The sequence below is a fragment of the Nomascus leucogenys genome, chromosome X, assembly GCF_006542625.1.
Source record: "Nomascus leucogenys isolate Asia chromosome X, Asia_NLE_v1, whole genome shotgun sequence".
NCBI lineage: Eukaryota > Metazoa > Chordata > Mammalia > Primates > Hylobatidae > Nomascus > Nomascus leucogenys.
This window is the reverse complement of record NC_044406.1, coordinates 140240808-140265599: the sequence shown is the minus strand read 5'-3', so window position 1 is coordinate 140265599 and position 24792 is coordinate 140240808. Positions and strand designations below refer to the sequence as shown.

The window sequence follows — 24792 nt, the reverse complement described above, 5'->3', positions numbered from 1 at the left end:
AATAATTTGGGCCAGGCGTTCAGGGCTCTGTAGGACCCTTCCTGGCAGCCAAGCGAGAGACAGAGGAATGATGGTGGAATGGGCCTCTCCTGTGCTTCCCATTACTTCCACACTGTCGAAATAGAAATAGAAGCAGAAAAGAAACAGCCTACAAGTCCCGCCCATTTTGAGGCACTCAACTCACAGTGACAACCCTCCACACCTCTCCCCTGCAAAAAGACGCAAAACAAAAACACCTACTCCAAACTGTGTCCTTACGTCTCAGCCCCGAAGATCAGTATTGTGTGCAACTTCGGCCCAAAGGATGCATTTCCCCAGGGTTGAAAGTTTGAGAAAGAGGCTATATTCTGAAGAGTTCTTGTTGTCACCATCAAAAGGATTAAAAAGACGCAATAAATAAGAAAACAGCCTAGTTGGGGTGCATGCTCCATTTGAGCCAGAAAGCCTTGGTAACTTTAGTGTTTTCAAACGGAACGCCATCCCGCTTTGGGGGAACACGGAGGCTGCCTTGCAGTCACGTGATCGCACACCACCAAAGGGCCACCACTCTGATTTCACCTACTTAACTAAAAGTTGCAGCAAAATCCCTATTACAGGCCAGGCGTGGTGGCTCATGCCTGTAATCCCAGCACTTTGGGAGGCCGAGGAGGGTGGATCATTTGAGGTCAGGAGTTGGAGACCAGCTTGGCCAACATGGTGAGACCCCATCTCCATCAAAAATACAAAAATTAGCCCAGCGTGGTGGTGCACGCCTGTAATCCCAGGTACTCTGGAGGCTGAGGTAGGAGAATCGCTTGAACCCAGGAGGCGGAGGTTGCAGTGAGCCGAGATGACGCCACTGCGCTCCTGCCTGGGCGACAGAGTGAGACTCCATCTCGGCCAAAAAAAAAAAAAAAAAAAAAAAAAAAATTCCCTATTACAAATAAAAGCTGTTGTGATCCAGACTGCATATACCTCTGGGAATAGAACCAGAACCGTGAATTCCAATGCAAATCGATGCATCGGCACCAGACCCCCTGCACTGGATGTATCTGCATTGCAGTCACCTGAGTACGGAGCACATCATAGATGATCTCTGCAGGTTCCTTGCCCACATAGGAGGCGTAGTGAAATTTCAAAGGAACGAATACCTCCTGGAGCCCAAAGAGCTATCTGGTTCTGCTTTTGGCCTCCTGACAAGCAGGTAAGAGAGTCACATTTTACAGACGACGGACACCAAAACCACACATGAGGAGTACAAGAGTAACTTTATCATGGATTTAGGGCTGTGGTTACAAGGAAGCTGTAAGGAATAAAATGACTCCCATGAAGACGTACCGTGCGGACGAGTGGAAGGAGAAATTTGGCCATTACAAAGGCACAGGAATATGTTAAGAAATGAGGGGCAGGATGAAGTCATCCAGGGTAGGTATTTAGAGGGAGGGCGCCGTGCAAAATAAAATCCTCACTATGAAACAAAGGCGGAGGCAGGAGGCCGCGTTGGGTGGAAGCAGTGGAGGAAGGAGACGAAAGGGATTGTCATTTTCATGTCGTGGCTTTTTAGAAGACAGCCACGTCCTCTACCCTGATTCTATCAAAATGTGTTCTTGGGATGCTGGTAACGTTCAGCGAACGAAATAATTCCTATGGCGGCAGTAGGAATAACAAAACGCAGAAGCGGGAACGATGTCTTTTTATTCCTCCCCAGACGCAAACGTGGGTGCATGAGGTTTGGTAACAGGCAAAGTCATCTGGTGAACGTGACTGATGCAAAAAGTCCCGGCCTGGGCAAAAAGTCATTGGGTGAATGGGATGGATCAGACTCCCTGTCCTGAGGGGGAGATGGTTTCTTGCAGAACGAGGTGAAGGAGGTGGTTCTGCTCAGCAGTCAACAGTGGCCACATCTCCACCTGCAGCGACTTGATGGCGTCCGTGTCCTTTTCGTGGGAAGCCATGACCAAAGACTGGAGCAGCAGAAAGAGCTCCTCGGGAAGCTGGCCGCTGCTCTCCTGCCCGTGGCTGTCAAAAGCCTCCCAGGAGTACTTCTCCAGGGTCTGGGCGTGCTCCGGCAGCAGCTTGGCGGGCGGTGGTTGCAGGAGGAGCAGCAGCAGCACGCGGGACACCTCGCAGCGGACCAGCACGTCCGAGAAGGCGCCCAGGGCGGCGGGAGAGGGCGCCGCCGAGCCGGAGTTCGGAGGAAGCAGCGCGGCCGGTAGGGCGGGCGTCGCCCCGGGCCCGGGCAGGGGCCCCGGCGGCGGGGGCGGCGGCAGTGACTGCACCGGGTGGCTGCCGTGCTCCCGCGCCAGGCGCTGCATGCGCGTGAAGACCGCCAGGGCGCCGGTGTAGTCGCGCGCCAGCAGCTGGCAGGAGGCGGCCTCGCCAAGCGCCTGCAGCGCGGCCAGGGGCAGCTGGGGCAGCTGGAGCTGGGCGGCGCGCTGGAAGTGACCGGCGGCGGCGGCCGGCTGGCCCAGGTCGCGCAGGGCGGCGGCCAGCTCCAGGCAGAGGGCGGCGGCGGCGGCCGGCTGGCCCAGCTCGAGGTGCAGACGCACCGCGGCGCCCAGAGCGCTGGCGGCGGCCTGCAGCGGCTCCCCGTAGGCGGCGGGGCAGACCAGGCGCTGGCGCGCATCGCGCTCCTGCCGCAGGAAGAGGCGGGCGGCCTCGGTGAGGGCCAGCGCCTCCCCGGGCCCGTGGAAGAGCGCCTGCTGGCAGCGCGCCACCGCCAGCTGGCACCAGGCCGCGTACGGCAGACACTCCTGGGCGCGCAGCTCCCGGCCCAGCTGTCCGAACTGCTCGCCGGCCTCCGCCACGTTCGGCTTCCGCAGGAACCGCTTCTTCAGCTTGTTCGATACCAGCCGGTAGCGGGCCAGGAAGTCCCCGGCCTCGGGTCCCGGGCCGGCGCCGCCGCCCAGGCCTGCCGCCGCTGCAGCCATGCTCGCCGCCCCAAGCACTTCCGGACGCGCTGCCGCAGCGGGCGGGCGGGCGGGCGGGCGAGGCGGGGCGGGGCGACGTGCCCTGCGTCCCCCTTGGCGGGCTGCCGGCGTGCCCGTGCCCGCGCCCGCGCCCGCGCCCGCTCCCCAGCCCTGGTGACATGCAAAGAGCGGGATCGGAGGCGGGGCCTGGCCGGGCTGTGAGCGGCGTATGCAAATCGAGGGTCTCGGGGATGCGGATCCAAGACCCTGGGAAGGTACGCGGGGCCTGGCGGGGCACCAGCTGCTGCTAGCTCGGCTGCAATGCAAATGGTCTAGGTTGCTAAAGGCATCCCACAGCCTCTCCATCTGAACATGACCCAAACTAAACTCGTGACCCTAGTTCCGTGTCTGTGCAGCTCTGGACTGTTTCCCCCCCACCACTCACTCCTCCATCTTCCCGTCCGGGGCCCCTTGCCAAGCGCCGGGTCCACCTCTCCGTCCCCACCCCGGTTGCCTTAGAAGTCCGGCCTGTCGCTACACTGCAGTCATGGTCTTGAGGCCCACCCGCCCCCACGAACACCATCATGCTGAGGACTTTCCTGGGCAGGCCCTGACTTGCTCGGAACCAGCGGGGGTGTCCCCTTCCCACCCAGGGCCACTCCCCTGCACTGTCACCGGGAGAGACTGCTCCTCTGTGCCATCCCTGACTCCCACCCAACCCCAGACCCCCACCACCTCTTCATCCCTCCAGCTGTGGAGGTCTCACAACCCCCCCCAACCCATCTCACCGCCCCCCCACCCCCACCCCAAGGCAAAGTGACTGAAGCAGGCAGGTGGGTTCCTTTAAACACTTTATTGACAGAATTAATGAAGGCCCAAGACTGTGGGGCCCGGGTTGTTGGCAGGGAGGGTGTTTAAGGCCGGGGGATTTGGGGCCGGGGAGTTTGGGGCCGGGTGGGTGGACGAGTGGACCTGCCAGGTCCCAGGGGCCGGGTGTCAGAAGCTAGTCCCCGCCGGGGGCCACTCGAGAGATGGTGGTTGTGTGGAAAAGGGTGCTCAGCAGCCTGTTGTTGTGAACCACCATGTCCAGCAGCAGGGGAGTGATGTTCCTCTCTCCGTTGTTCTGGGCCTCGTTGCCCGCCAGCTCCAGGACCTTGGCCGTCAGGTACTCAATAACCGCAGCGAGGTAGACCGGCGCCGTGCGACTCAGGCGCTGAGCGTAGTGGCCCTCCCGTAGACCGCGCTCCACCTGGCTCACCGAAAACGAAAGCTCCGCTCGGACGGTGCGAGAGCAGGTCCGCCCCCGGCCGCCAGCACCGGAGGACCCTCGGTGGCTCCTCCTCCTCGGCATGCTGGGCGTCGAGTGTGCTATCTCGGCTTGGCCTAGCTAGGCAAGATGGCTCTCAAGATGACAGTTACCGCGTCCAGTACTCTGTATCCTAGCGACCAGGGCCCAGCCCCTCATTGGCTAGGGAGCCGAGACCAATGGGCACGCACATCCGGTGACGGGCACGCACGTGGTGACGGCCCCTCACAAGGAACACACGTCCATCAGGTGACCTCATCGCTTTCCCATTGGCCTGGAGGGAGCAGGCCTGGGCCTAGAAGTGGCTGGAGGGCCGTGGGGGGTGGGGTGGGGCGGGGCGGGGCAGGGGGAATCGCGCTCGTGACCCTCTCTTTGCCAGTGGGAACTCTCCCTTTCTACCGGATGGGAACATTGTGGGAAAGACAAAGGGGTGGGCGAGGGGAGGATAGGGACCACGCCTTCACGGTGTTGCACATCCATCACAACCACCTAGTTCCAAAACGCTTTCAACACCCCGAAAAGAAACCGAAACCCCTGTACCTATAAGCAGTCACTTGCCACACGCCTCCTTCCACACCACCACTACCGACCCCCACACCCTCCCACACACACCCCCTCCCCCCGCCCGTGCACACGTTCCAGATAGTCCCTGGCAACCACTAGTCAATCAGCTTTCTGTCCATAGAGGTTAGCCTGTTCTGGAGATTTCCTATAGATGGAATTATACGACCAAATGTGAGGCCTTGTGTGTCTGGCTGCTTTCACTTAGCGTAATGGTTTCATCAGGGTTCATCCGTGTAGAGGCATGAATCAGTACTTCCTTCCTTTGAATGACTGAGTACGATTCTGTTGTATAAACAGGAGGCCACATTTTTTTACCCACTCGTCAGTTGATGGACAGGTTATTTCCCCCGTCTGGCTACTGTGAATAGCACTGCCGTGACCATCTCTGTACAAGTTTTTCTTTGAATATCTGTTTTCAGTTCTTTTGGGTCTATTTCTAGGAGTCAAACTGCTGGCTCATGTGGTAATTCTGTTTAACTTATTGAGGAACCACCAAACTGATTTCCACAGCAGCTGTAATCTTTCGCATTCCCAACAGTAGTGCATGAGAGTCCCAATTTCTTCACAGCCTCATCAAAACTTGTTTTCTGTTTGCCTCGTTTTGTTTTGTTTACAATAGCCATCCTAGTGGGTGTGAAGTGCTGTCTCATGGTGGTTTTCATTTGTATTTCCCAAATGGCTGATGATGTTGCTGTGGTTTGAGTGTGTCCGCCAAACTGTGTGCCTTGGAAACTTAATCCCCAAATTCACATGTTGATTGGAGGCGCAGCCTTTGAGACGGTAATTAGGATTAGATAAGGTCATCGGGGTGAGACCCCCATGATGCGACTGGTGGCTTTATAAGAATAGGAAGAGAGGCCTGAAACGACGTACACGCTCTTGCCCTCTCGCCATGTGATACCCTCTGCCATCACCAGATGCCGGGGCACTTCCCAGTCCCCAGAACGGTAAGAAATAAATTTCTTTTCTTTGCAAATTGTTCAGTGTCGGGTATTCAATTATGGCAACAGGAAACAGACTAAGACATCTTTTCATGTGCTTCTTGGCCCTTTGTACCTCTGCTTTGGAGGAATGTCTATTCAAGCCCTTTGCCCATTTTTTAATTCGGTTGATTGTATTTTGGCTGTGGGCTTCTAAAACTTGTTCATATATTCTGGAAAATAGACTCTTATCAGATATGTGATTTGCAAATGTTTCTCCCATTCACTTTCTGGATAGAGCCCTTTGTTGCCCACAAGATTTAAATTTGGATGTAGTCCAACTTGCCAAATGAAAAGATGTCTGTGGCTGTGCCTTTGGTGTCATACTGAAGGAGCTGTTGCCTAATCCAAGGTCGTGCAAAGTTACATCTCTGTTTTCTTCTTAGAGTTTTATAGTTTCAGCCCTTACATTTAGATCTGTGATCCATTTTGAATTAATTCTTTACATGATGTGAGGTAGGGGTCCAGGGGCATTCTTTTGCATGTGGCTATCCAGTTGTCCCAGCGCGGTTTGTTGAGGGGATTATTCTTCCCCTCCACCCATTGAGGGGCGCTGGAACTCTTACTGAAAATAAACTTTACATAAATATATGGGTTTATTCCTGACTCGGAGTTCTGTAACATCGACCTAATATGTCTATCACGATGGCAGTACCACCCTTTTCGGATTACTGCAGCTTTGTAGTACGTTTTGAAATTGGGAAGCGTGAGTCCTTCAACTTTTTTCTTTTCTGAGGTTGTTTTGGCTATCTGAGCCCCTTACACTTTCATATGAATTTTAGGATCAGCTTGTCAGTTTTCACAAAGAAGGCAGGTTGGATTCTGACAGGCATCACAATGAATCTGTATATTGCCTTGGAGATTATGGGCATCTTAACAATATTAAGTGTTCCAATCCATTAACACAAAATGCCTTTCGATTTATTTAGGTCTTCTTTAATTTATTTTAGCAACGTCTTGTAATTTTCAGAGTATACGTCTTATACACCTTTTGTTAAATTTATTCCTCGACATTTTATTGTTTCGACGCTACTGTAAAATGAATCATTTCCTTAATCTTATTTTCATGTTATTCATTGCTAGGGTATGGAAATACAACTGATTGTTGCAGATTGATCTTGGATACTGCAACTTTGCTGAGCCTAATATGCTTTGCTGAGCATACTCAGACAGGGTTGGCGTATTGGTCCGTTCCTACACTGCTATAAAGAACTGCCTGAGAATGGGTAATTCATAAAGAAAAGAGGTTTAATTGCCTCATGGTTCTGCAGGCTGTGCAGGCTTCTGCTTCTGGGCAGGCCTCAGGAAACGTGCAATCATGGCGGAAGGTGAAGGGGAAGCAAGCACCTTCTTCACATGTTTGAGCAGGAGGAAGAGAGAGAGAACGCGCGCAAAGGGGGAAGCGCTGCACATTTTCAGACAATCATCAGATCTTGTGAGCACTCTATCACAAGAATAGCAAGGGGGAAGTCCGCCCCCGTGATTCAATCACCTCCCACTAGGCCCTTCCTTCAACAGGTGGGGGGATTACAATTCGACATGAGATTTGGGTGGGGACACAGAGCCTAACCGTCTCATTTTTTTTTTCTTTTGTTGGACTCTTTAGTGTCCTCTATATAAGAACATGCCATCTATGCATCTGTGAATAGAGATGGTTTTACTTGTTCCTTTCCAATCTGGATGCCTTTTATTTCTTTTTCTTGACTAACTGCCCTGACTTGAACTTTGAGTATGATGTTGAATTAGGAGTGGCATTCCTGATCTTAGGGGGAAATCAACCAGTCTCTCACCATTAAGTATGATATTATCTCTGGGTTTTTCTTGGACGCCCTCTGTCAGGTTGAAGAAGTTTCTTTCTGTTCCTGGTCTGTTGAGTTTATTTTCATGAAAGGCTACTGTGTTTTGTCAAATGATCCTTTTTGTACATGATTAAGATGACCATGAGCCCCCTCCCTGCCACTCCGCCATGCATTCTGTTAATATGGTGTATTATATAAATTGATTTTCACATGTTGAACCAACCTTACATTTGTGGGATAAATCCTATTTGGTCATAGTGTATAAAGAGTGGTCAATAAACATTTCGTTGAAAGAATAGGAGTGGATCTGGCAAGCTTCTTGGAGGACAATGTGTGTGTTCAAGAATCTGTAGCACGATGAGAAGCCAAGGCACTGGTGGGAGGAGGGGAGTTGCAACCAATTCATTCAGGCTGGAGAGTAGGATGCCAGTGGAGCAGTAGTGGTTGATGTGGCTGGGAAACAGGTAGGCGGGAGCCAAGACATGGAGGTTCTATTATGCCATGCTCAGGTTTTAGAATACCCTGTAGGCTACACTGAACCCACTGTGGTCTTTCAGCTTGGGAGTGACATGGTCTGATTTGCCTCTAGAAAGATCACCCTGGAAGCTGTGTGGAGAATAGAACAGAGAGGATTGTGTGTGGAGAATAGAACAGAGAGGACTGAGATTGGAATTAGAAAGCTGCTGTATTATACCAGTCAAGAAATGACAGGTATCTCAACTAAGACAATGGCATTGGTGGATAAGACTAGGGGACAGACTTCCTAAAAAGTTTAGGTAGTAAAATGGCACACAGTAGGCACTCACTACATATTACTCATACTGGCAAACCTAGCTGGAGACATGATAATTCATGTGCTCATTCTTCAAAAAATATTGGAGGGTAGTGCCAGGTATACTGTGTTAAGCATTGAGACAACACCAGCGAGAAATATAGATCAGATCCCTGCATGCAGTCTGGTGGAACATACAGACAAGGAACCAGACAACTACAACACTATACTGTGATAAGTGCTATGAGAGGGGAAGTTCAAGGTGCTGGTTATAGTTTGGTTTGTTTGACCCCTCCAAATCCCATGTAGAAATTTGATACCCAGTGTTGGAAGGTGGGGTCTAATGGAAGGTGTTTGGGTCATGGGGTGGATCCTTCATGAATGGCTTGGTGCCAGCCTCGCAGTAATGAGTGAGTTCTCACTTGATTCATTCCCACAAGAGCTGGTTGTTAAAAAAGAGTGTAGCACCTCCCCCTTCCCCCCCGCCACCTTGATTCCTCTCTCACCATGTGATCTCTGCACTTGTCGGCTCCCCTTCACCTTATGCCACGAGTGGAAGCAGCCTGAGACCCTCACCAGAAACCAAGCAGATGCCAGCACCATGTTTCCTGTACAGCCTGCAGAATCATGAGCCAAAAACACCTCTTTTCTTTATAAATTACCCAGCCTCAGGTATTCCTTTATGGAATGGACATAGATGGACTAAGAAAGTGCTGTAGGAACACATAAGAGGAGTACTTCACACAGACTTTGGGGGTTGGGGAAATGTTCCTGGAGAAATGGTCGAAGAATGAGTACAAGTTAGCCAATTGGAAAAGCGGGGCATTGGTTGGCAGGGGAAGGGAGTGGCGATGGGGAAGTGAAAAAGCTCTAGCATGACTCCACAGGGATAGAGTGAGGTGACTACAGACTTTGGAGTCATTCCTGGACAAATGGGATGAAGGAGGAGGTCTGCGTATGGGTCGGAAGATGAGTTCAGTCTTGAGCATGTGAAATTTGAAATGCCTGTGGGATATCCAGAGGGAGATGAAGGAGATTTGGCTTAGGAGTTCAGGAGTGAAGTCAATACTGAAAATATAGATTTGTGACTCATCAGGGTAGTTCTTGAAGCCATGAATGTAGCTGAGACCATTCAGGGACAGCACATGGAGAGAATATATAAGGGGACCAAGGACAACTTCTTTTAAGGGGCAAGCAAAAGAGGAACATCATTGGAAGAAGACTAGAGGAGTGTCTCCACAGATAAAGTTGGTGCGGGGTGGGGGGGCACACGCTGAAAGATAATCAAGCCAGAAAGAGATGAGAGCAGAAGGTTCAGAAGGAAGGCAGAGGAACTGAACAAGAAGTGACAAACTCAGAAACACTTGCTGAGTTCCAAAACGATAAGCATTAAAACCCGTTCACTGAATTAAGCAATGCAAGTGTTGCTGGGGGCCTTGGCAAGAGCAATTTCAGTGGAGGGGTTGGAGGCAGAAACTAGACCAGACTTGTACTAGGAGCTCGTGAGAAATTCTAAGACATATCTTCCCAGTACTGGGCAGCATGATAAATGTCCACATTAGAGAGAATTGGTGAGCAGGTCATGCTCAGCCAAGGCATTTTACATGCCTAGTGGAATCTCATGTAGGAAGCTTCTGTAAGCGTAGAGGTAAGGGTAGGTCTGATGGCAACAATCTCTCTTACTTTTCCTTTTTCTGCGAATGTCTTGATTTCCCCTGCATTCCTGAAGGTAATTTCACTTTGTAGACAGGGTTCTGGTTCTTTTGTTTTGCCACTTGAGAAGTGTTATGCCACTTCCTCTGGCCTCCGTGGTTTCTAATGAGAAATATGTTGCCATTCTAATTCCTTTTCCCGTATAGGTAAGGTTTCCTTTCTCTCTCTCTCTGCTTTTGAGACTTTTTTTCTAGGTCTTTAGTTTTCAGAAGTTTGACTGTGATGCTTCTTGGTGTAAGTTTCTGTAAGATTATTCTGTTTGGGGTTCACTCAGCTTCTTAAATGTACAGGCATGTGTCTTTTGCCATATTTAGAATCTTCCAGCCATTATTTATTTGAATACTTTTTCAGTCCCACCCTCTTCCTCCTTTCCTTCTGTCACTATGATGACAGAAAAGGTAGCTCTTTTGTCATATTCCCACAGATCCCCAAGTCTCCACTCATTTTTCCCCCAGTCACTTAGGCTCAGGCCACATGTTCTGACCAGGGGTTTTAATGTTAGTTCCATTTCAAAGCCTTTGCAATAGTATTTGGTTCTGTTAAGCATGATCAGCAGTCTTGGAGCCGGCGAGGTCTATATCCCTTACTCAGTGCAGTTCTCAAAGTCCTTTGTATGTCGTACAGGATCACATCTGCACATACACAGCTTGGGGGTAAGCCAGGAAGCTCATACACAGCTTCATGGGTTTACTTTCCCAAGCACTTCCTCCCTCCCTGCAATCTCCCCAGCACTGTCTGGTTCCCTCAGCTTCCCTTTTTCAACCTTCTAGCCAGGCAGCTGTTGCTGTCGCTTTAGTTACTCTTCTCTGCCACACGCTTCCTGTGCCTTTGCCTTCCTCTGGTGTCATTCGGCAGGAAGACCAAAGAGGGGAAAAAGAAGTCATGGGCACCCTCTTGGGACCTACAATCAGAGAGGAAGGTTACTTTCCTTCAGAGTTTTAATCACCTGAAGGCCCTGGTGGCTGCCACTGTCACTGCCTCTGTCACCACCACTGCTGCCACAGGATTGCCTGTGGGCTAGAACATGAAAGTACAAAGAAAAGAAGAAAGAAAAACTGAGGATTCCCTTAACTATCGCTGAGGGTTAGTATTCCGTTTTCCCTCTTCTCACGTCAGAACCAGAGCTCTCTCTGTTCACACCACTGTCTACTTCTAACTTGCAGGCTACATTGAGCCAAGGATACTAAAGGGGGGAAAATGTCAAATTCACTGCTGTTTCAGTGGTGCTTCAGATTGTAGTCTTTCCCCGGTCTCCCTCCTTCCGTTTACTTTTCAGAGTCCTCAAATAGCTGGCCCATGCACTGTGTCCACATTTTATAGCTGCATTCAGTAGAGTGTGCATGCTTCATCTCACCCAGGAGCAGAAACATTCTGGAGATGTTACGTTTTACTTTTATATTTAAGTGAACAAATTTGTTCCCTTGTAAGTAGTTGATGTGTGTATGTGTGTGTGTGTGTGTGTGCGCGCGCACGCGTGCGTGCACGTGCGTGTGCGTGCATGCTTAGGTGTCTTTAAAGAATTTAAGAAATTCTTTAATGTTTTTTGAAGTACCATAACACAACTAGAACATACCTCAATAGTGATTGTTCTGCATCAATTTTTCCTGGTAGAGACTTTGTCCTTCTGAGGAGCAGGTTCAATTCTTCCTTTATTTCTGGAAACTTTTCACATATGGCATCTGTGGATATTTTTCTATCCCATTTATTAGGCTCTTTACTTAAGGCATGTAAATTATCTTAATGTTGGATCAGCATTAGCGTGACCGTCTAAAGTCCTTCCTCCATGCCCTTGTTTCGATTTGTGTGCATGTCTCTTCTGCATCTTGCTCTTCCTAATTTACTTCTTTGATCCACCATGTGGTTCTCTGAGTTCTCGGTTTCTTTTCTGAGCTCAGTAATCTCCTTTTAAAAAAAAAAAAATCATATTCAGCTGCCAATCATCTGGTCTTTGAAACTTTGTTAAGTTGAAATCATATTTTAAATTTTACTATGGCTTAGAGAACTCTAGGGTTAGTTGCATCTGTTCCTTGTTTTATGCATTCTTCCAGTCTGTGATGGTTATCTGTCTTTTGTATACTATGATGGTTTCTTTCTTTCTCTTTCTTTCTTCTTTCTTTTGTATTTCTTTCTTTTTTCTTGCTTTCTCTCTTCTTCTTTCTCTTTCTCTCTATTTCCTTCTTTATTTCTTTTCTTCTTTTTCTTCCTTCCCTCCTCCCCTCTTCTCGTTTTCCCTCCTTTCTTCTTTCTTCCTTCCTTCCTCCTTCCCTCTCTGTCTCCTCTCTTCTCTCCTTTTCCCTCTCCCTCTCTATCCCTGTAGATTGTTAGCATCATTGCTAAACCATTTGTTTTTATTTCAGTTATGGAAAACATTGTCAGACTTTCTATTTGCTCTAACATTCTGAGGGTGATAATTTGAGGGCAGGCGGGATGTTGATTTCAATCTACCTTTTCTTCTAAGATCTTGCTAAATATCATGTATCATGCTCCAGTCCATCCATGCAAGGGTGTGTCTTACTCTGAGGATTTTTTTTTTGTTCGCCCAACTCAGCACAGTGTCTTGGAAAATGGAAAGAATTGGGAGCCTTCCTACCGCTGGTGAAATCTAGGAGTGGCAATTGAGGGCTTCTATTCACAAAGGTATTTACCTAATTTTTTTCTGCTTATTCTCTCAGTGCATTTCTCCTCAAGTTAGAGAGCCTTACATCCCATTCTCAGGATCTAACTGGCTCACATTGTTTTTCCTCAGTATTGCTTCCAGGGGGTGGGGACAAAATCAGAAGTGTGCTAAACCAGCCATCCTCCCCACTAGAATTTATACAGATTATATATATATATATAGTTTCATTCCTGGGAAGCCACTTTCCTCCCTCTCTCCCTCCTTCTCCTGCTTCTCCTCCTTATTCTTCTCTTTTCCTCGTTCTGCTTTTTACGATTATTTTTTATTTATTTAGTACGAGAGGGGAAGGGAGATTTTTCTATCTTTCTTCCCTCTACCATCTTTTACAAATAAATTGTAATGTTACTGACTCCAAGTTAGATAAAAGCTTGCTCGCTTGAATATGATTATTGCTTTGCTTGAGTTTGTAGATTATTCACTAAAAATAGCCTCAGGAAAACAGGACCTTCAACAGAGATAAAAGAAAACACGCCAACCAGCAACTCTGGGAAGGGGCTGACCAGCCTGGTAAGAATAGGCTGACGGTGCCTGTAGAAGGTCACAAAACATTGACCAAGAAAGCAGCGATTAACTGCCCACCTGAGACTGAACACGTTTTAGAAGAATGTTTTGATCATTATTTCCTCTGCTTTCCCTTAAAAACCCCTAATCCAGAGGCACAACTCAGAGAGGTGATCACTGAAGTCTAGTTCACTGACTCCTCCGGGTTGCTGGCTTCTCAAATAAAGCTAACTTTCCTTTCACCAAAGCTCCTCTCTTTGAGTTTTTGGCCTTCAGGTGATGAACGGCCTGGACCGGAGTTCAGTTACAAAATCTCTGGTTTGGAAGGGTTATTTTTTTATTCCTGGGATATATTCTGGCTGACTCGGAGTTAGTTTTAGATAAATGTAAGCTTTCTAATGGATCTGAATCCACGCCAATGGATATGAAATTATCAAGGTCTTTTTATTTTTAATCGCAAACACTTCATTTTATCAAATCTTAATCGTCTCCAATTTCACCGCAAACAATACAAGGACCTTGTCTTACAAGTCAATGCTGTCCAGTATTTAGTTATAATTTGGTCAGTTATATTGTTTTTATGCAGTCTTTTTTTTTTTTTGGACTCATGGCCATGGTTACTAGTTTCTTTGTTCACCATTCCTCTGTTGCATCTTGCTTTGTTCTCTTCGTTCAATTTCCTTTTAATGAAAGAACATCTTTAAGCCTTTCTTTCAGTGAGGGTTTGTGAGTGGTCAGCCCTCTCAACCTTTGCTGAAGAATATCTTTACTGGCTGGGTGCAGTGGCTCACACCTGTAATCCCAGCATTTTGGGAGGCCGAGGTGGGAGGATCATTTGAGCTCAGGAGTTCGAGACCAGCCTGGGCAACATAATGAGACTTTGTCTCTACGAAATAATAAATAAATAAATAGCCAGGAGTGGTGGTGCTCACCTGTAGTCCCAGCTACTCGGGGAAAAAAAAAAAATAGCCAGGCATGGAGGTGCACACCTGTAGTCCTAGCTACTAGGGAGGCTGAGGCAGGAGGATCCCTTGAGCCCAGGAGATCGAGGCTGCAGTGAGCCATGATCGCACCACTGTACCCCAACCTGGGCGACAGAGTGAGACCTTGTCTCAATAAATAAATACATAAATATTTTAAAATATATCAAAAAGAATATCTTTACTTCACTCATTCTTGAATTGTAGTTTAGTTGGGTATGACATTTCCCCTCATTCCCTGAATGCATTAGTGATATGATTCCATTTTTATTGCAGTTGGTGAGAAGTCTGCTGTCAGTTTATTATCCCTTTGATAGCACTGTGTCTTTTCTTTCGAGTTGATTTTAAGATCTTTCCCCTTTTCTTTGTTGACCTGCGCCAGTTTCCCTGTGATTCAGTTTTATTGATTCTTGCTGTGGCTCATGCTTTTAGAATACGAGGAACTACGTCTGTTTTCAAATCTGAAAATTTCCAGCCAGTATCCTTTTGATTATTGGTTTACCCCTGTTCTCTTTATTCTCTGATTCTGTCATTCCTATTAGAGGTTTTTTGGACCTTTGCATCATTTTTCTGTATCTCTTAACCGTTTATACATTTGCTATCTCTCCTTGCTGCCTTCTGAATAATTTCCTTACTTCTATCTTCCAGTTCACTAAAGCAGATGAATCTGCTTTTAAACCCATCCTCTGATCTTTTGCTGTCACTGGAAATAATGTCTTTCATTTTCGGAAGTTCTATTTGGTTCCTTAAAGAAAGAAACCGGCCTCTTCTTTTTCCATAGAACCTTGATCTTTCTTTTTTTGTTTCGTTTTGTTTTTTAAAAAATAAATTTTATTGTGTATACTTGAGGTTTACAACATGATGAGACGTGTAGATAGTAAAATGGTTAGAATAGTGAAGCGGATTAATGTCTGTCCTCTCACGTGTTACTTTTTTGGTGATAAGAGCAGCTAAAATCTACTCGTTTAACAAAATCGCTAATACAATACAATTTTATTAATTTCAGTCCTCATGTTGTACACCAGATCTCTAGACTTGTCCATCGTACATGTCTGCCATATTGTATCCTTTGAGCTACATCGCCCCATTTCCTCTCCCCACTCCCACCTGTGATAACTACTGTTTCATTTTCTGTGTGTTTGAGCTTTTAAAAGCATAGATTCCACAATATGTAAAACCATGCAATATTTCTTTTTCTATGTCTGGCTAATTTCACTTAGCAAGCATAATGTCCTCCAAGTCCATCCATGTTGTGGCAAATGGCAGGGTCTCTTTTTTCAAGGCTGAATAATATTTCATTGTGTACATATACCACATTTTCTTTTTATTATTATTATACTTTAAGTTTTAGGGTACATGTGCACAATGTGCAGGTTTGTTACATATGTATCCATGTGCCATGTTGGTGTGCTGCACCCATTAACTCGTCATTTAGCATTAGGTATATCTCCTAATGCTGTCCCTCCCCCTCCCCCCACCCCACAACAGTCCCCGGAGTGTGATGTTCCCCTTCCTGTGTCCAAGTGTTCTCATTGTTCAGTTCCCACCTATGAGTGAGAACATGCGGTGTTTGGTTTTTTGTCGTTGCCATAGTTTACTGAGAATGATGGTTTCCAGTTTCATCCATGTCCCTACAAAGGACACGAACTCATCATTTTTTATGGCTGCATAGTATTCCATGGTGTATATGTGCCACATTTTCTTAATCCTGTCTATCATTGATGGACATTTGGGTTGGTTCCAAGTATTTGCTATTGTGAATAGTGCCGCAATAAACATACGTGTGCATGTGTCTTTAGAGCAGCATGATTTATAGTCCTTTGGGTACATACCCAGTAATGGGATGGCTGGGTCAGATGGTATTTCTAGTTCTAGATCCCTGAGGAATCGCCACACTGACTTCCACAATGGTTGAACTAGTTTACAGTCCCACCAACAGTGTAAAAGTGTTCCTATTTCTCCACATCCTCTCCAGCACCTGTTGTTTCCTGACTTTTTAATGATGGCCATTCTAACTGGTGTGAATATGTTTGGATTCCTTATTATTTCTAAGTGTCTTACACAAACTTATTTTATACTCTCGGTTGGCTCTATTATCTGAAGTTTTTGGTAGTCTAATCCTGCTCATCATTGTGTTTGCTGATACTCAATCACAGGCGGTTTTTTTTTTCCTCAGGTGTTTTATAATTTTGTTTGTGAGTTTAGGGATTTGTTCAAACGGCTTCGTCTGTGTGACTTCAGTGAGGTTTGACTGGGGGTGTATCTCTGGCTGTTATCTTTTTGATGTTAATGTGTAAGCTTGGGGTTTTCAAGACCTAAATAAGAGGTATTAATTCCAACCCTAGACCTACATGACAATAGCCTTAGAGTTACAAATGACCAGGGGAAGCATTTTATTTTCTCCCACCAGAACCCATGAAGAAACAAACCCTCTTGTCATCTCACCGTGGTGGTGGGAAGACTTTTTTTTCCTAGTCCATCCTTTCATTGACTGTGTAGCCCTTGTGAGGCACCAAGGCTTTTCTCCTCTCCCTGGTGGTTATTGAATCCATTCCCCTACCAGCCTAACATAAATTCAAATGCCCATCGATCTGCTCTTTAGGTTCCTCTTTGTTTTTTGACACCTGAGGGTCAATTTCCACCATACGTTCATCATATGTGCATTAAAAGGAATATTTATTAAATTTTATCCTGCCTTTTAAAAGGTGCTTTGTAACAGGAGGAGGCTTTTCAGGTTATCTAGTGTGCACTGTTTCCAGAAATGGAAATTGCTTTCCCCTTTAAAACTCCCAGAGCACTAAGAAGCTCCCACAAATTTTCTGGAAGAGGAATGTGATGGGGGGGAAGACTTTTCATGAATATGTAGCCTCAAAGAAAGATTGGTGCTTTGGGGTGCCAGACACTCAATGACAGCTTAAGATAAGTGAGGAAGGGCCTAGGGGTTGAAAGAGCCCTAATTGCTCAAAGCCACATGTCACAAGAAATTTTGGGAAGAAGAGCCACTTTATGAACTGGTTACCTTCATGGATTTTTCTTCCCTAGGCTCAGAAGCAGAAAAATACGAAGATCCATTGCTGATGGGAATCCTGCCCTAAGCAAACGGTGGTGAGGCATGGCTGCTTTTAGTGCATTTATTATATGTGACCATTTAAAAGCAGGTACTGAAGGCTGCAGAAAAGTCACGAGGTGGTACTCAAAATATGGTTATATAGATAACTGGGTGTGGCTCTTCCCTGAGGCACAAAGAACTGATTTTTGTGTACTCTTTGAAAGGAAATGTATAAAGTTGGTATTATGCTTTACTCAGAAAGTTTTTAAGAGGGTTGGGAGTGATGCAATCACTTTAAAATGATACACAAGATTGAACACCCTGCTAAACTTCAGATAAGAGTATCCAATTGCCTCTTGGACTTCCCTGCCTGGATGTTCTGTTCCACGTGCACCCCAAACTCAAACATATCCAAGACTGAAAACATCTTCTCTCCAAGCTCTCTCCTCTTCTAATATTCCCTGTGTGAATAAGGTGTGCCCAGTTGACCAAACCAGTAACCTGGGAGTCATCTTGACACCTTCCTCTCCCTCAACCCCTCTCTCGCAATTAATTGGACACCAAGTTCAGTGGACTCTACCTTCAAAATGCCTCTCAAATCAATCCACGTCTCTCCTTGGCATTGCTGTCGGGCAGCAGGGCCCAGGTTCCCACTCCTCTTGGAAATGACAGAGGTCTCGCCTCTTCTGCACCTTCCCCTGAGCTTGTGGAACTATCCTGTCCAGAAGAAATCCTTTCCCTTTCATATTTCTATAGAATGCTGTCTAACACTTTGAATTCCCTTCAGGCTCTGGGTTTCAGAAATCAACACAGAAAGAATGCCAGGCTATTCATTTCCCTCCAGAATGAAGTTAGAATCTTGAGGGCAGTGAGGAAGGCAGGCATATGCATTGCTGCAGACCTTCTCAAGTGATTCTGATGTGCAGCTCCGGTCAAGAGCCACTGCACAACGTGGTGAGCTATTTGAATACAGGGACCATGCCTTTCAACTTTGTATTCATCAAAACACAACGCAGCCAATACCTGATATAGAATCAGTGCTCAGTAAATGTTCCAGTGAATGAGTGAATACAAGAACTAAAGAATGATATGGTGCAAAGAAATGGATGAAAGGGATCTTACGACTTAGTGCAATCCCTTCTTTTTTTTTTCAGTTGCCGTAGTGTTGGGATTGCTTGAGGCTCCCGGATGTTCACAGGATGCCATTTTTGGCAACCACAGACCACTAGTTACCCAGCTTTTTTAGGTGTTGTGTAGCAAGGAGGGATTTCGGGTTATGTAATCTGCACTATTTCCAGAAATGGAAATTATTTCTTTTTCCTTTTATGACTCACACAACGTCAGGAAATTTCCACAAAATTCCCAGAAGAACATGATGGAGAAAACCACTTTCCCTATATATATTTTAGTGGAGTATATTTTATTTTAATGGAACTGCCAGTGAAGCAGCAGATGTGGCCAGTAAGACACCACTTTCCTGGTGTCTCCTGAGAACTCTTTTCTCTCATTGGTTATTTTCACCTGTCTTCTTCTGCAAGTTCCTTTTTGTTTGGGCTCATTTTCCATTTTCTCTGTATCTAGGTTTGTTGAAAATGCAGGAGCCAGTGCTTCCCAACCTTCCTTACTCCAAACGCCTACGCACACGCACCCACTTGCATGCGTGCACGTACACGTGCATACATATGCACCCACACATACACGCGTGTGTGCACACACACTCCTGGACTCTTGAGAAACTTTCAAAAGGAACTTATAGATAGGGTGAGGACTTTTATTATTATTTATTAATTATTATTATTATTACTTATATCTGAAATATAACATTTTGGGCACATGGAAGTGCTCTAACCCCCAAATTCCTGTTTGTCTCTGGAAAGGAGCAGACAGTCTAGGATGGGCAGGGACACACAAGACAACTTATCTTTTGCCATATGCATTAGACCTAAAGTATTTACAAAGCAAAAGAGGCAGCTGTGGCGAGACAGAAAAAGCCCTGGATTCAGAATTAAAACAGCTGGGTTAGAGTACTGGCTCTGTCACTTGCTCTCTAACTCTCAGTTTCCTCATCTGTAAAATCGGGGCAATGGTACTACTTCATATTAATACAACCTCAGCTGCAAAAGACTGGTTTAGGTACCCTTGTTCTGAGCTCCCACAGACTCCTTGTGCTTACCTGGTGTTAACATTGCTGTTAATACATCTGTCTCCCATGGTACAAGGAGATCTTGAGGGCAGAAATTCTATTTGTCTGGCCTCCACTGTGCCCGCCCTCAGTGCACAGCAGAGTGGTCAATGAATGTTGGTTGAGTGAATGAAGAACAATTGGACATTTGCATGTTTTTGTGTGTATAATTCCTGTTTTACTATCATCGGTAGGCTACCGGGATAGTACAAATCTATTTTTATTGTATGTAAATTTGATATCTAGACATTCCAAATTAACAGGAGTTGATTCGCTCCCCATGTTACCTAACAACTAGTTTCAGAATGTTGTTGGATCCCTTTAGGAGAATATTTCAGTACATTTGCTCCCCTGGTTAGGGTTAGGGTTGTGTTCCCAGCACAAGCGCCTCCTCAATAATAAGCCTTTACGTGTGTGCACCGGCAGTTTAAAGAGTTTTTTTTTTTTTTTTTTTTTTAATGGTGTTTTCTTGTACACTGACTCATATGCTCCTCATGAGAACCCCATGAGATAGGCAGGAAAGGTGTTCCTGCTACCACTTGATGGATGAAGAAACCAATGTTCAGAGACGTTAACTGAGTCACTACATACCACATCAAGAGCAAGTTTGTTTCAGAGCTGGGCCTAAAACAGAATCGGGTTTCTCATTTCACAGTCTGGTGTTTTTTACACAATCCATTTGTTCAACCCGGTTGCATTTTGTGATGTTGCTTCAGTGATATTTTTTGCATCTCATCCTATTCCTGCTTCGCAACTGCACCTCCTACTACTTGCCTCAGCATACTCTCAACCGGGGCTTCTCAGGTGCTCAACCAGGGCCTCTCCCTCTACCCTGAACATGTCCTCTTGCAATTTCCTGCCTCTGGATCTTTGCATCTGTTTTCACCTTTTGGTGGGCACCCCTTCCCCACCCCCACGTCACTGCAGGTTGAAAGAAACCCTAGGCATCCTCTCGGTTTCAACTCAAAGACCACCTAACTTCATGAAACCTCTGCAGATGGGCCCTGCTGGATGAGATCTCTCTGCCCTTGAACGCACAGAACAGTCCATGCCTTGTTCTATATCCATTTCCATACCTGCTTCATTCCCTTCTCTACAGTGTCCCTTGCTCCGTTTCCTCACAGCCCCCTGTGCTCAGTTTCACAGCACATATTGCCCTATGTTGTGAGCCTGCTTTCGCCCTGTGACTGTGAGCTCCTTGAGGACTGGAACCTTGTCTGATTCATCTCGGTATCTCCAGCACCCAGCACAGTGCCTGGAACACAGTAGTTGCTCCAAAAAATGTTGGATGAATGAGTGGATGGATGAATGAACACTACCCCACACAACGCCTTGGATATAGTAGCTGCAAAATAATAATGGATCGAATTGAGTCTATAACCAGATCTCATTTCTTTTCATCCTGTCTCGGTGAAAGATGAAGGTTCTTTCTTCTGACTCAGGCTGTCACTTCCACTCCTGCTCTGGGTTCCATCCCATCCTGCCTCCCCAGGTGCCTCACTCCATCAATTACCTCTTCTCTCAAGAATCTCTAATCTCTCCGTCTTCTCTGCCTGGCTCCTTTCCTTGCAGACACTAAAATGCTCAGGTCTCTCCTCCTATTCCAAAAATAAGTACCCTCAATTGAATGGGTGTCTTCTTCCTCACAGTATCAAACTATGTACCTCATTGGGGAGTAACCCAGCTGAGTGAGCCCTTTACTGGGGAGCCTTCAGTGTCAGCCTCCTTAGATCTTTTTCTCTTAGGTTGGTCAGATGGCTCACAGAAGACTCTTCCAGCTGCCAGAATTTTAGGGGCAGGGGCAGGGGCAGGGGCAGGGAAGAAGACTGGGAGTTCACAGCTTTCAGGACACATGCTTCCACTCAGCACCCCTGTTTTCAGTACAGGACCCCAGCCCTCAACTAAGTCTGGGAACTCCCCATCCAGAGACCCTCTGCTTTACCCTCTCCAGGGAATAACACTCCAGGCTTCTGTCAGAGCAGGGAAGGGCCAGCCCCTCACTGGCATTGACAGCAGGAGGGGATCTGGCAATGAATCTACTTCTTAAAAGAGTTTTCAAACAGCCTTCATTATTTTGATACCCAACCCTCTTCACTTCCAGAGGTAACTCCACTTCCAGAGTTACCCTGGTCCAGCCTTTGAAGATTCCTGGGGGTGGGGAGTAAATCAAGTTAGCTGTTTGCTTTTCCCACTAAGGTCTCAGAATTCCTAGTTTGTGGCCTTCTTGGATCTGCTAAGTCAGTTGCCACTCATCCATCTGTTCTTCAGCATCCAAAATTTAGTTGTTTTCTCCTTTCCTGTTCTTCAACCCTTTTTATTTCATCTTCACTCCTATCCTTCTAATCCTTTCAAAAATCATATTTGTAGCAGTTCCAGTGGGGTTTTGGGAGATGGTGAAGGTAGATGTGGAAGTATGTGCTCCACCTTAACTACGCATCATCACGAGCATGGGTGTCTGCCTGCCTGTCTCATTGATTCTACACACCTTCGTTACCACACCACTCTCCCTAAAACTCTCCAGACTCAGCTTTTCTCATCTGGCTCTCTGACCTGTTCCTGACCATTCTGTTCTTTCAGCTCTCAGCCTTCGGACTGCCAAAACCCCAAACCAACTTCCTATCCAGGAACCCTCAGGCCTAGAAGTTCAGATGCCTTGCCGATGTATCTGTGCTTCACAACTTGCCTACTCTCTCTGACCCCTAACATTTTCACATACTTTTCCAATTCTGCCTGTCATAAATTTGCTGCTTCCCCCTAAGTAGAATGTTGATTCCTGTCAAACACACAGCCTAGCCCTGATTCCTCCTCTTCTCTCAAATAGTGATATTGTCAACAATGATAAACAACTACTATGTACTGAGTGTTTTTTATGTGCTGCTCACACTTTATACACATGTATAGATTCATTCTTCATCATAGATTTTTCAGGTAGCTGGCCTTTATTAGCCCCACTTTGCATATGTAGGAACACAGGCTCAAGGAAGGAAAGCAACTTCCCAAAATTTCCCAGGCTAGTAAAAGTCAGAGACGGAATTCAAGCCCAGATCATTCCAAGTTTGTGCTCTTCCTGTGATATGACACTGCCTCAGTCAAGGCATCAGAGAGGAAGTTAGAAAGCAGATGGTGAGAGGGAGTACCTGAATTGGAGGGAGTACATGAATTGGAGGGAGTGGCCACCATCAGTGGGTAGACCATGGAGAAAGATGGGGCTAACAGAGAAAAACCTTCACCGAGTTCACAGGTTTACACAGCATTAGCCCTTGTGATCTTTAGTTGTCCAGGGGATAAATTACCGTGCCTGTCTGCCCACACAGAAAGTAAGCTAGAACACCACCACTAATCTATATGATATACACCAACATGGCTTAAGATGATTTATTGCAACTGTAAAAAATGCCCCCCTCCCCCTTTTTTTTTTCCAGAAAGGAAGCGTGGATTGCATTAATCAAGCTAAAGACTTTTACACTTCTTTACAGTCTGACACAAAAACAGACAGTCATAAAGATAAGCCCGAATCATCAAGAAAGGGCACAGTAGTATTTTGCAAACCCAATTTAGGGAATCAGGGAAGAGTAAAATCCACGTGGAAAAGGTTTCCCCTGACTTCCCATTCATGATGGTACAGTGAGTTCATGTTATGGAACGCTCACTGCTCCAAACACGTGGCAATGATGGACAAAATATAAAAAGGTAAACTCAAAAAGGCATGGCCAAGACAAAACAAACAAAACAAAACAAAAACAAAAGATAATTGTCTCCATGTTGAAGTACTACGCTTATTGCTCTGGAAGCAAACCATGGTAGCCAGAAGCTAAGCTCCTGCAATGTATAGCGGTTCCAAAGTACCCTGAGCACGATGGAAGACAAAAGCCATACTCACAGATTAAAGCCAAGGACTAGAATGGAGCTACCCACAAACCCACCAACCCCTGACTGTAAGTCTGACAAAAAAGAACTACCGCCAAACTCTGCCAGGGTCTTTGGTTCTGATGAGCTGCAGGCTTAGGGAGGTGAGGATGCAGACATGTTCTGGCCTCGTAACTAAGAGTTGAGCTAATCCACAGCTGAGCTAAGTGAGTGGATTTCCAATATGCCCAAGAGCACCCTGGGGCCAGTGATATGGATATGTTCTATCAAAGGGTTTTGAGCCTAACAACTGACTGGTATTTTGCAAGAGAAAAAAAGTACTGAATAGGTTAATTTCCTTCCATTCTTGGAAGAGGCAAAATTAGAAATGATGATTTTTTTTTTTTTTTTTTTGAGACATGGTCTTGCTCTGTTACCCAGGCTGGAGTGCAGTGGCGTGATCATAGTTCACAGTAGCCTTGAACTGATGGGCTCAAGAGATCCTCCCACCTCAGCTTCCCGAGTAGCTGGGACTGCAGGCACTCATGACTCCACCCAACTAATTTTTCTTTTAATTCTATTTTTTGTAGAAACGGGGTCTTGCTTTGCTGCCCAGGCTGGTTTCGAACTCCTGACCTCAAGCGATCCTCCTGCCTTGGCCTCCAAAAGTGCTGGGATTACAGGCGTGAGCCACGGCACCTGGCCAGATTTTGTTTTTAAGTTTGAAATGCTTTATTTAGAGCTTATTAGCCACTAAATCCTTTTTTTTTTTTAACTTTTAAGTTCAGGGGTACAAGTGCAGGTTTGTTACATAGGTAAACTTGTGTCATAGGGGATTTGTTGCATAGATTATTTCATCACCCAGGTATTAAGCTTAGTACCCATTAGTTGTTTTTCTTGGTCCTCTCCCTCCTCACACCCTCTATCCTCCAAAAGGCCCCAGTGTGTGTTGTTCCCCTCTATGTGTCCATATGGTCTCATCATTTAACTCTCACTTATAAGTGAGAACATGCAGTATTTGGTTTTCTGTTCCTGTGTTGGTCTGCTAAGGATAAGGGCCTCCAGCTCCATCCATGTCCCTGCGAAGGACATGATCTCATTCTTTTTTATGGCTGCATAGTATTCCATGGTGTATATGTACCACATTATCTTTCTCCAGTCTGTCACTGTTGGGGATTTAGGCTGATTCCATGTCTTTGCTATTGTGAATAGTGCTGCAGTGAACATACACATGCATGTGTCTTTGTAACAGAATGATTTTTAGTCCTTTGGGTGTGGACCCAGTAATGGGATTGCTGGGTTGAATGGTATTTCTGTCTTTAGGTCTTTGAGGGATCACCACACTGTCTTCCACAGTGGCTGAACTTGTTTACAATCCCACAAAAGGTATAAGCATTCCTTTTTCTCCACAGCCTCGCCAGCATCTGTTATTTTTTTTTACTTTTTAATAATGGCCATTTTGGCTAATATTAGTTGGTATCTCATTGTGGTTTTGATTTGCATTTCTCTAATGATCAGTGATGTTGACCTCTTTT

At 46.2% G+C, this 24792-nt stretch overlaps 3 protein-coding genes across 3 annotated transcripts in view; 1 reads left to right on the top strand and 2 right to left on the bottom strand.

Annotated features, from left to right (window-relative positions):
- Nucleotides 1–1228: 1228 nt before the first annotated feature.
- Nucleotides 1229–2981, bottom strand: LOC100606623 (coagulation factor VIII associated 1). Its single transcript, XM_003279332.4, has one exon. It carries the CDS (start codon nucleotides 2907–2909, stop codon nucleotides 1797–1799), a length of 1113 nt encoding a protein of 370 aa, XP_003279380.1. The 5' UTR covers nucleotides 2910–2981; the 3' UTR covers nucleotides 1229–1796.
- Nucleotides 2982–3046: 65 nt separating this feature from the next.
- The window catches only part of CLIC2 (chloride intracellular channel 2), a 93191-nt gene continuing 71445 nt past the window's right edge, over nucleotides 3047–24792 (top strand). Inside the window, exon 1 of the mRNA XM_030806679.1 lies at nucleotides 3047–3163. Coding sequence (XP_030662539.1) covers nucleotides 3068–3163 — 96 coding nt within the window. The 5' untranslated portion in view covers nucleotides 3047–3067. The remainder of the gene's footprint in view (nucleotides 3164–24792) is intronic.
- Nucleotides 3727–4314, bottom strand: LOC100595043 (histone H2A-Bbd type 2/3). Its single transcript, XM_003282156.4, has one exon. The coding sequence runs from the start codon at nucleotides 4237–4239 to the stop codon at nucleotides 3892–3894; it is 348 nt and encodes a 115-aa protein (XP_003282204.1). The 5' UTR covers nucleotides 4240–4314; the 3' UTR covers nucleotides 3727–3891.

Excerpts from the sequence above, each read along its gene's own strand:
- LOC100606623 (XM_003279332.4), bottom strand. The coding sequence starts at position 2,909 with ATGGCTGCAGCGGCGGCAGGCCTGGGCGGCGGCGCCGGCCCGGGACCC.
- LOC100595043 (XM_003282156.4), bottom strand. The coding sequence starts at position 4,239 with ATGCCGAGGAGGAGGAGCCACCGAGGGTCCTCCGGTGCTGGCGGCCGG.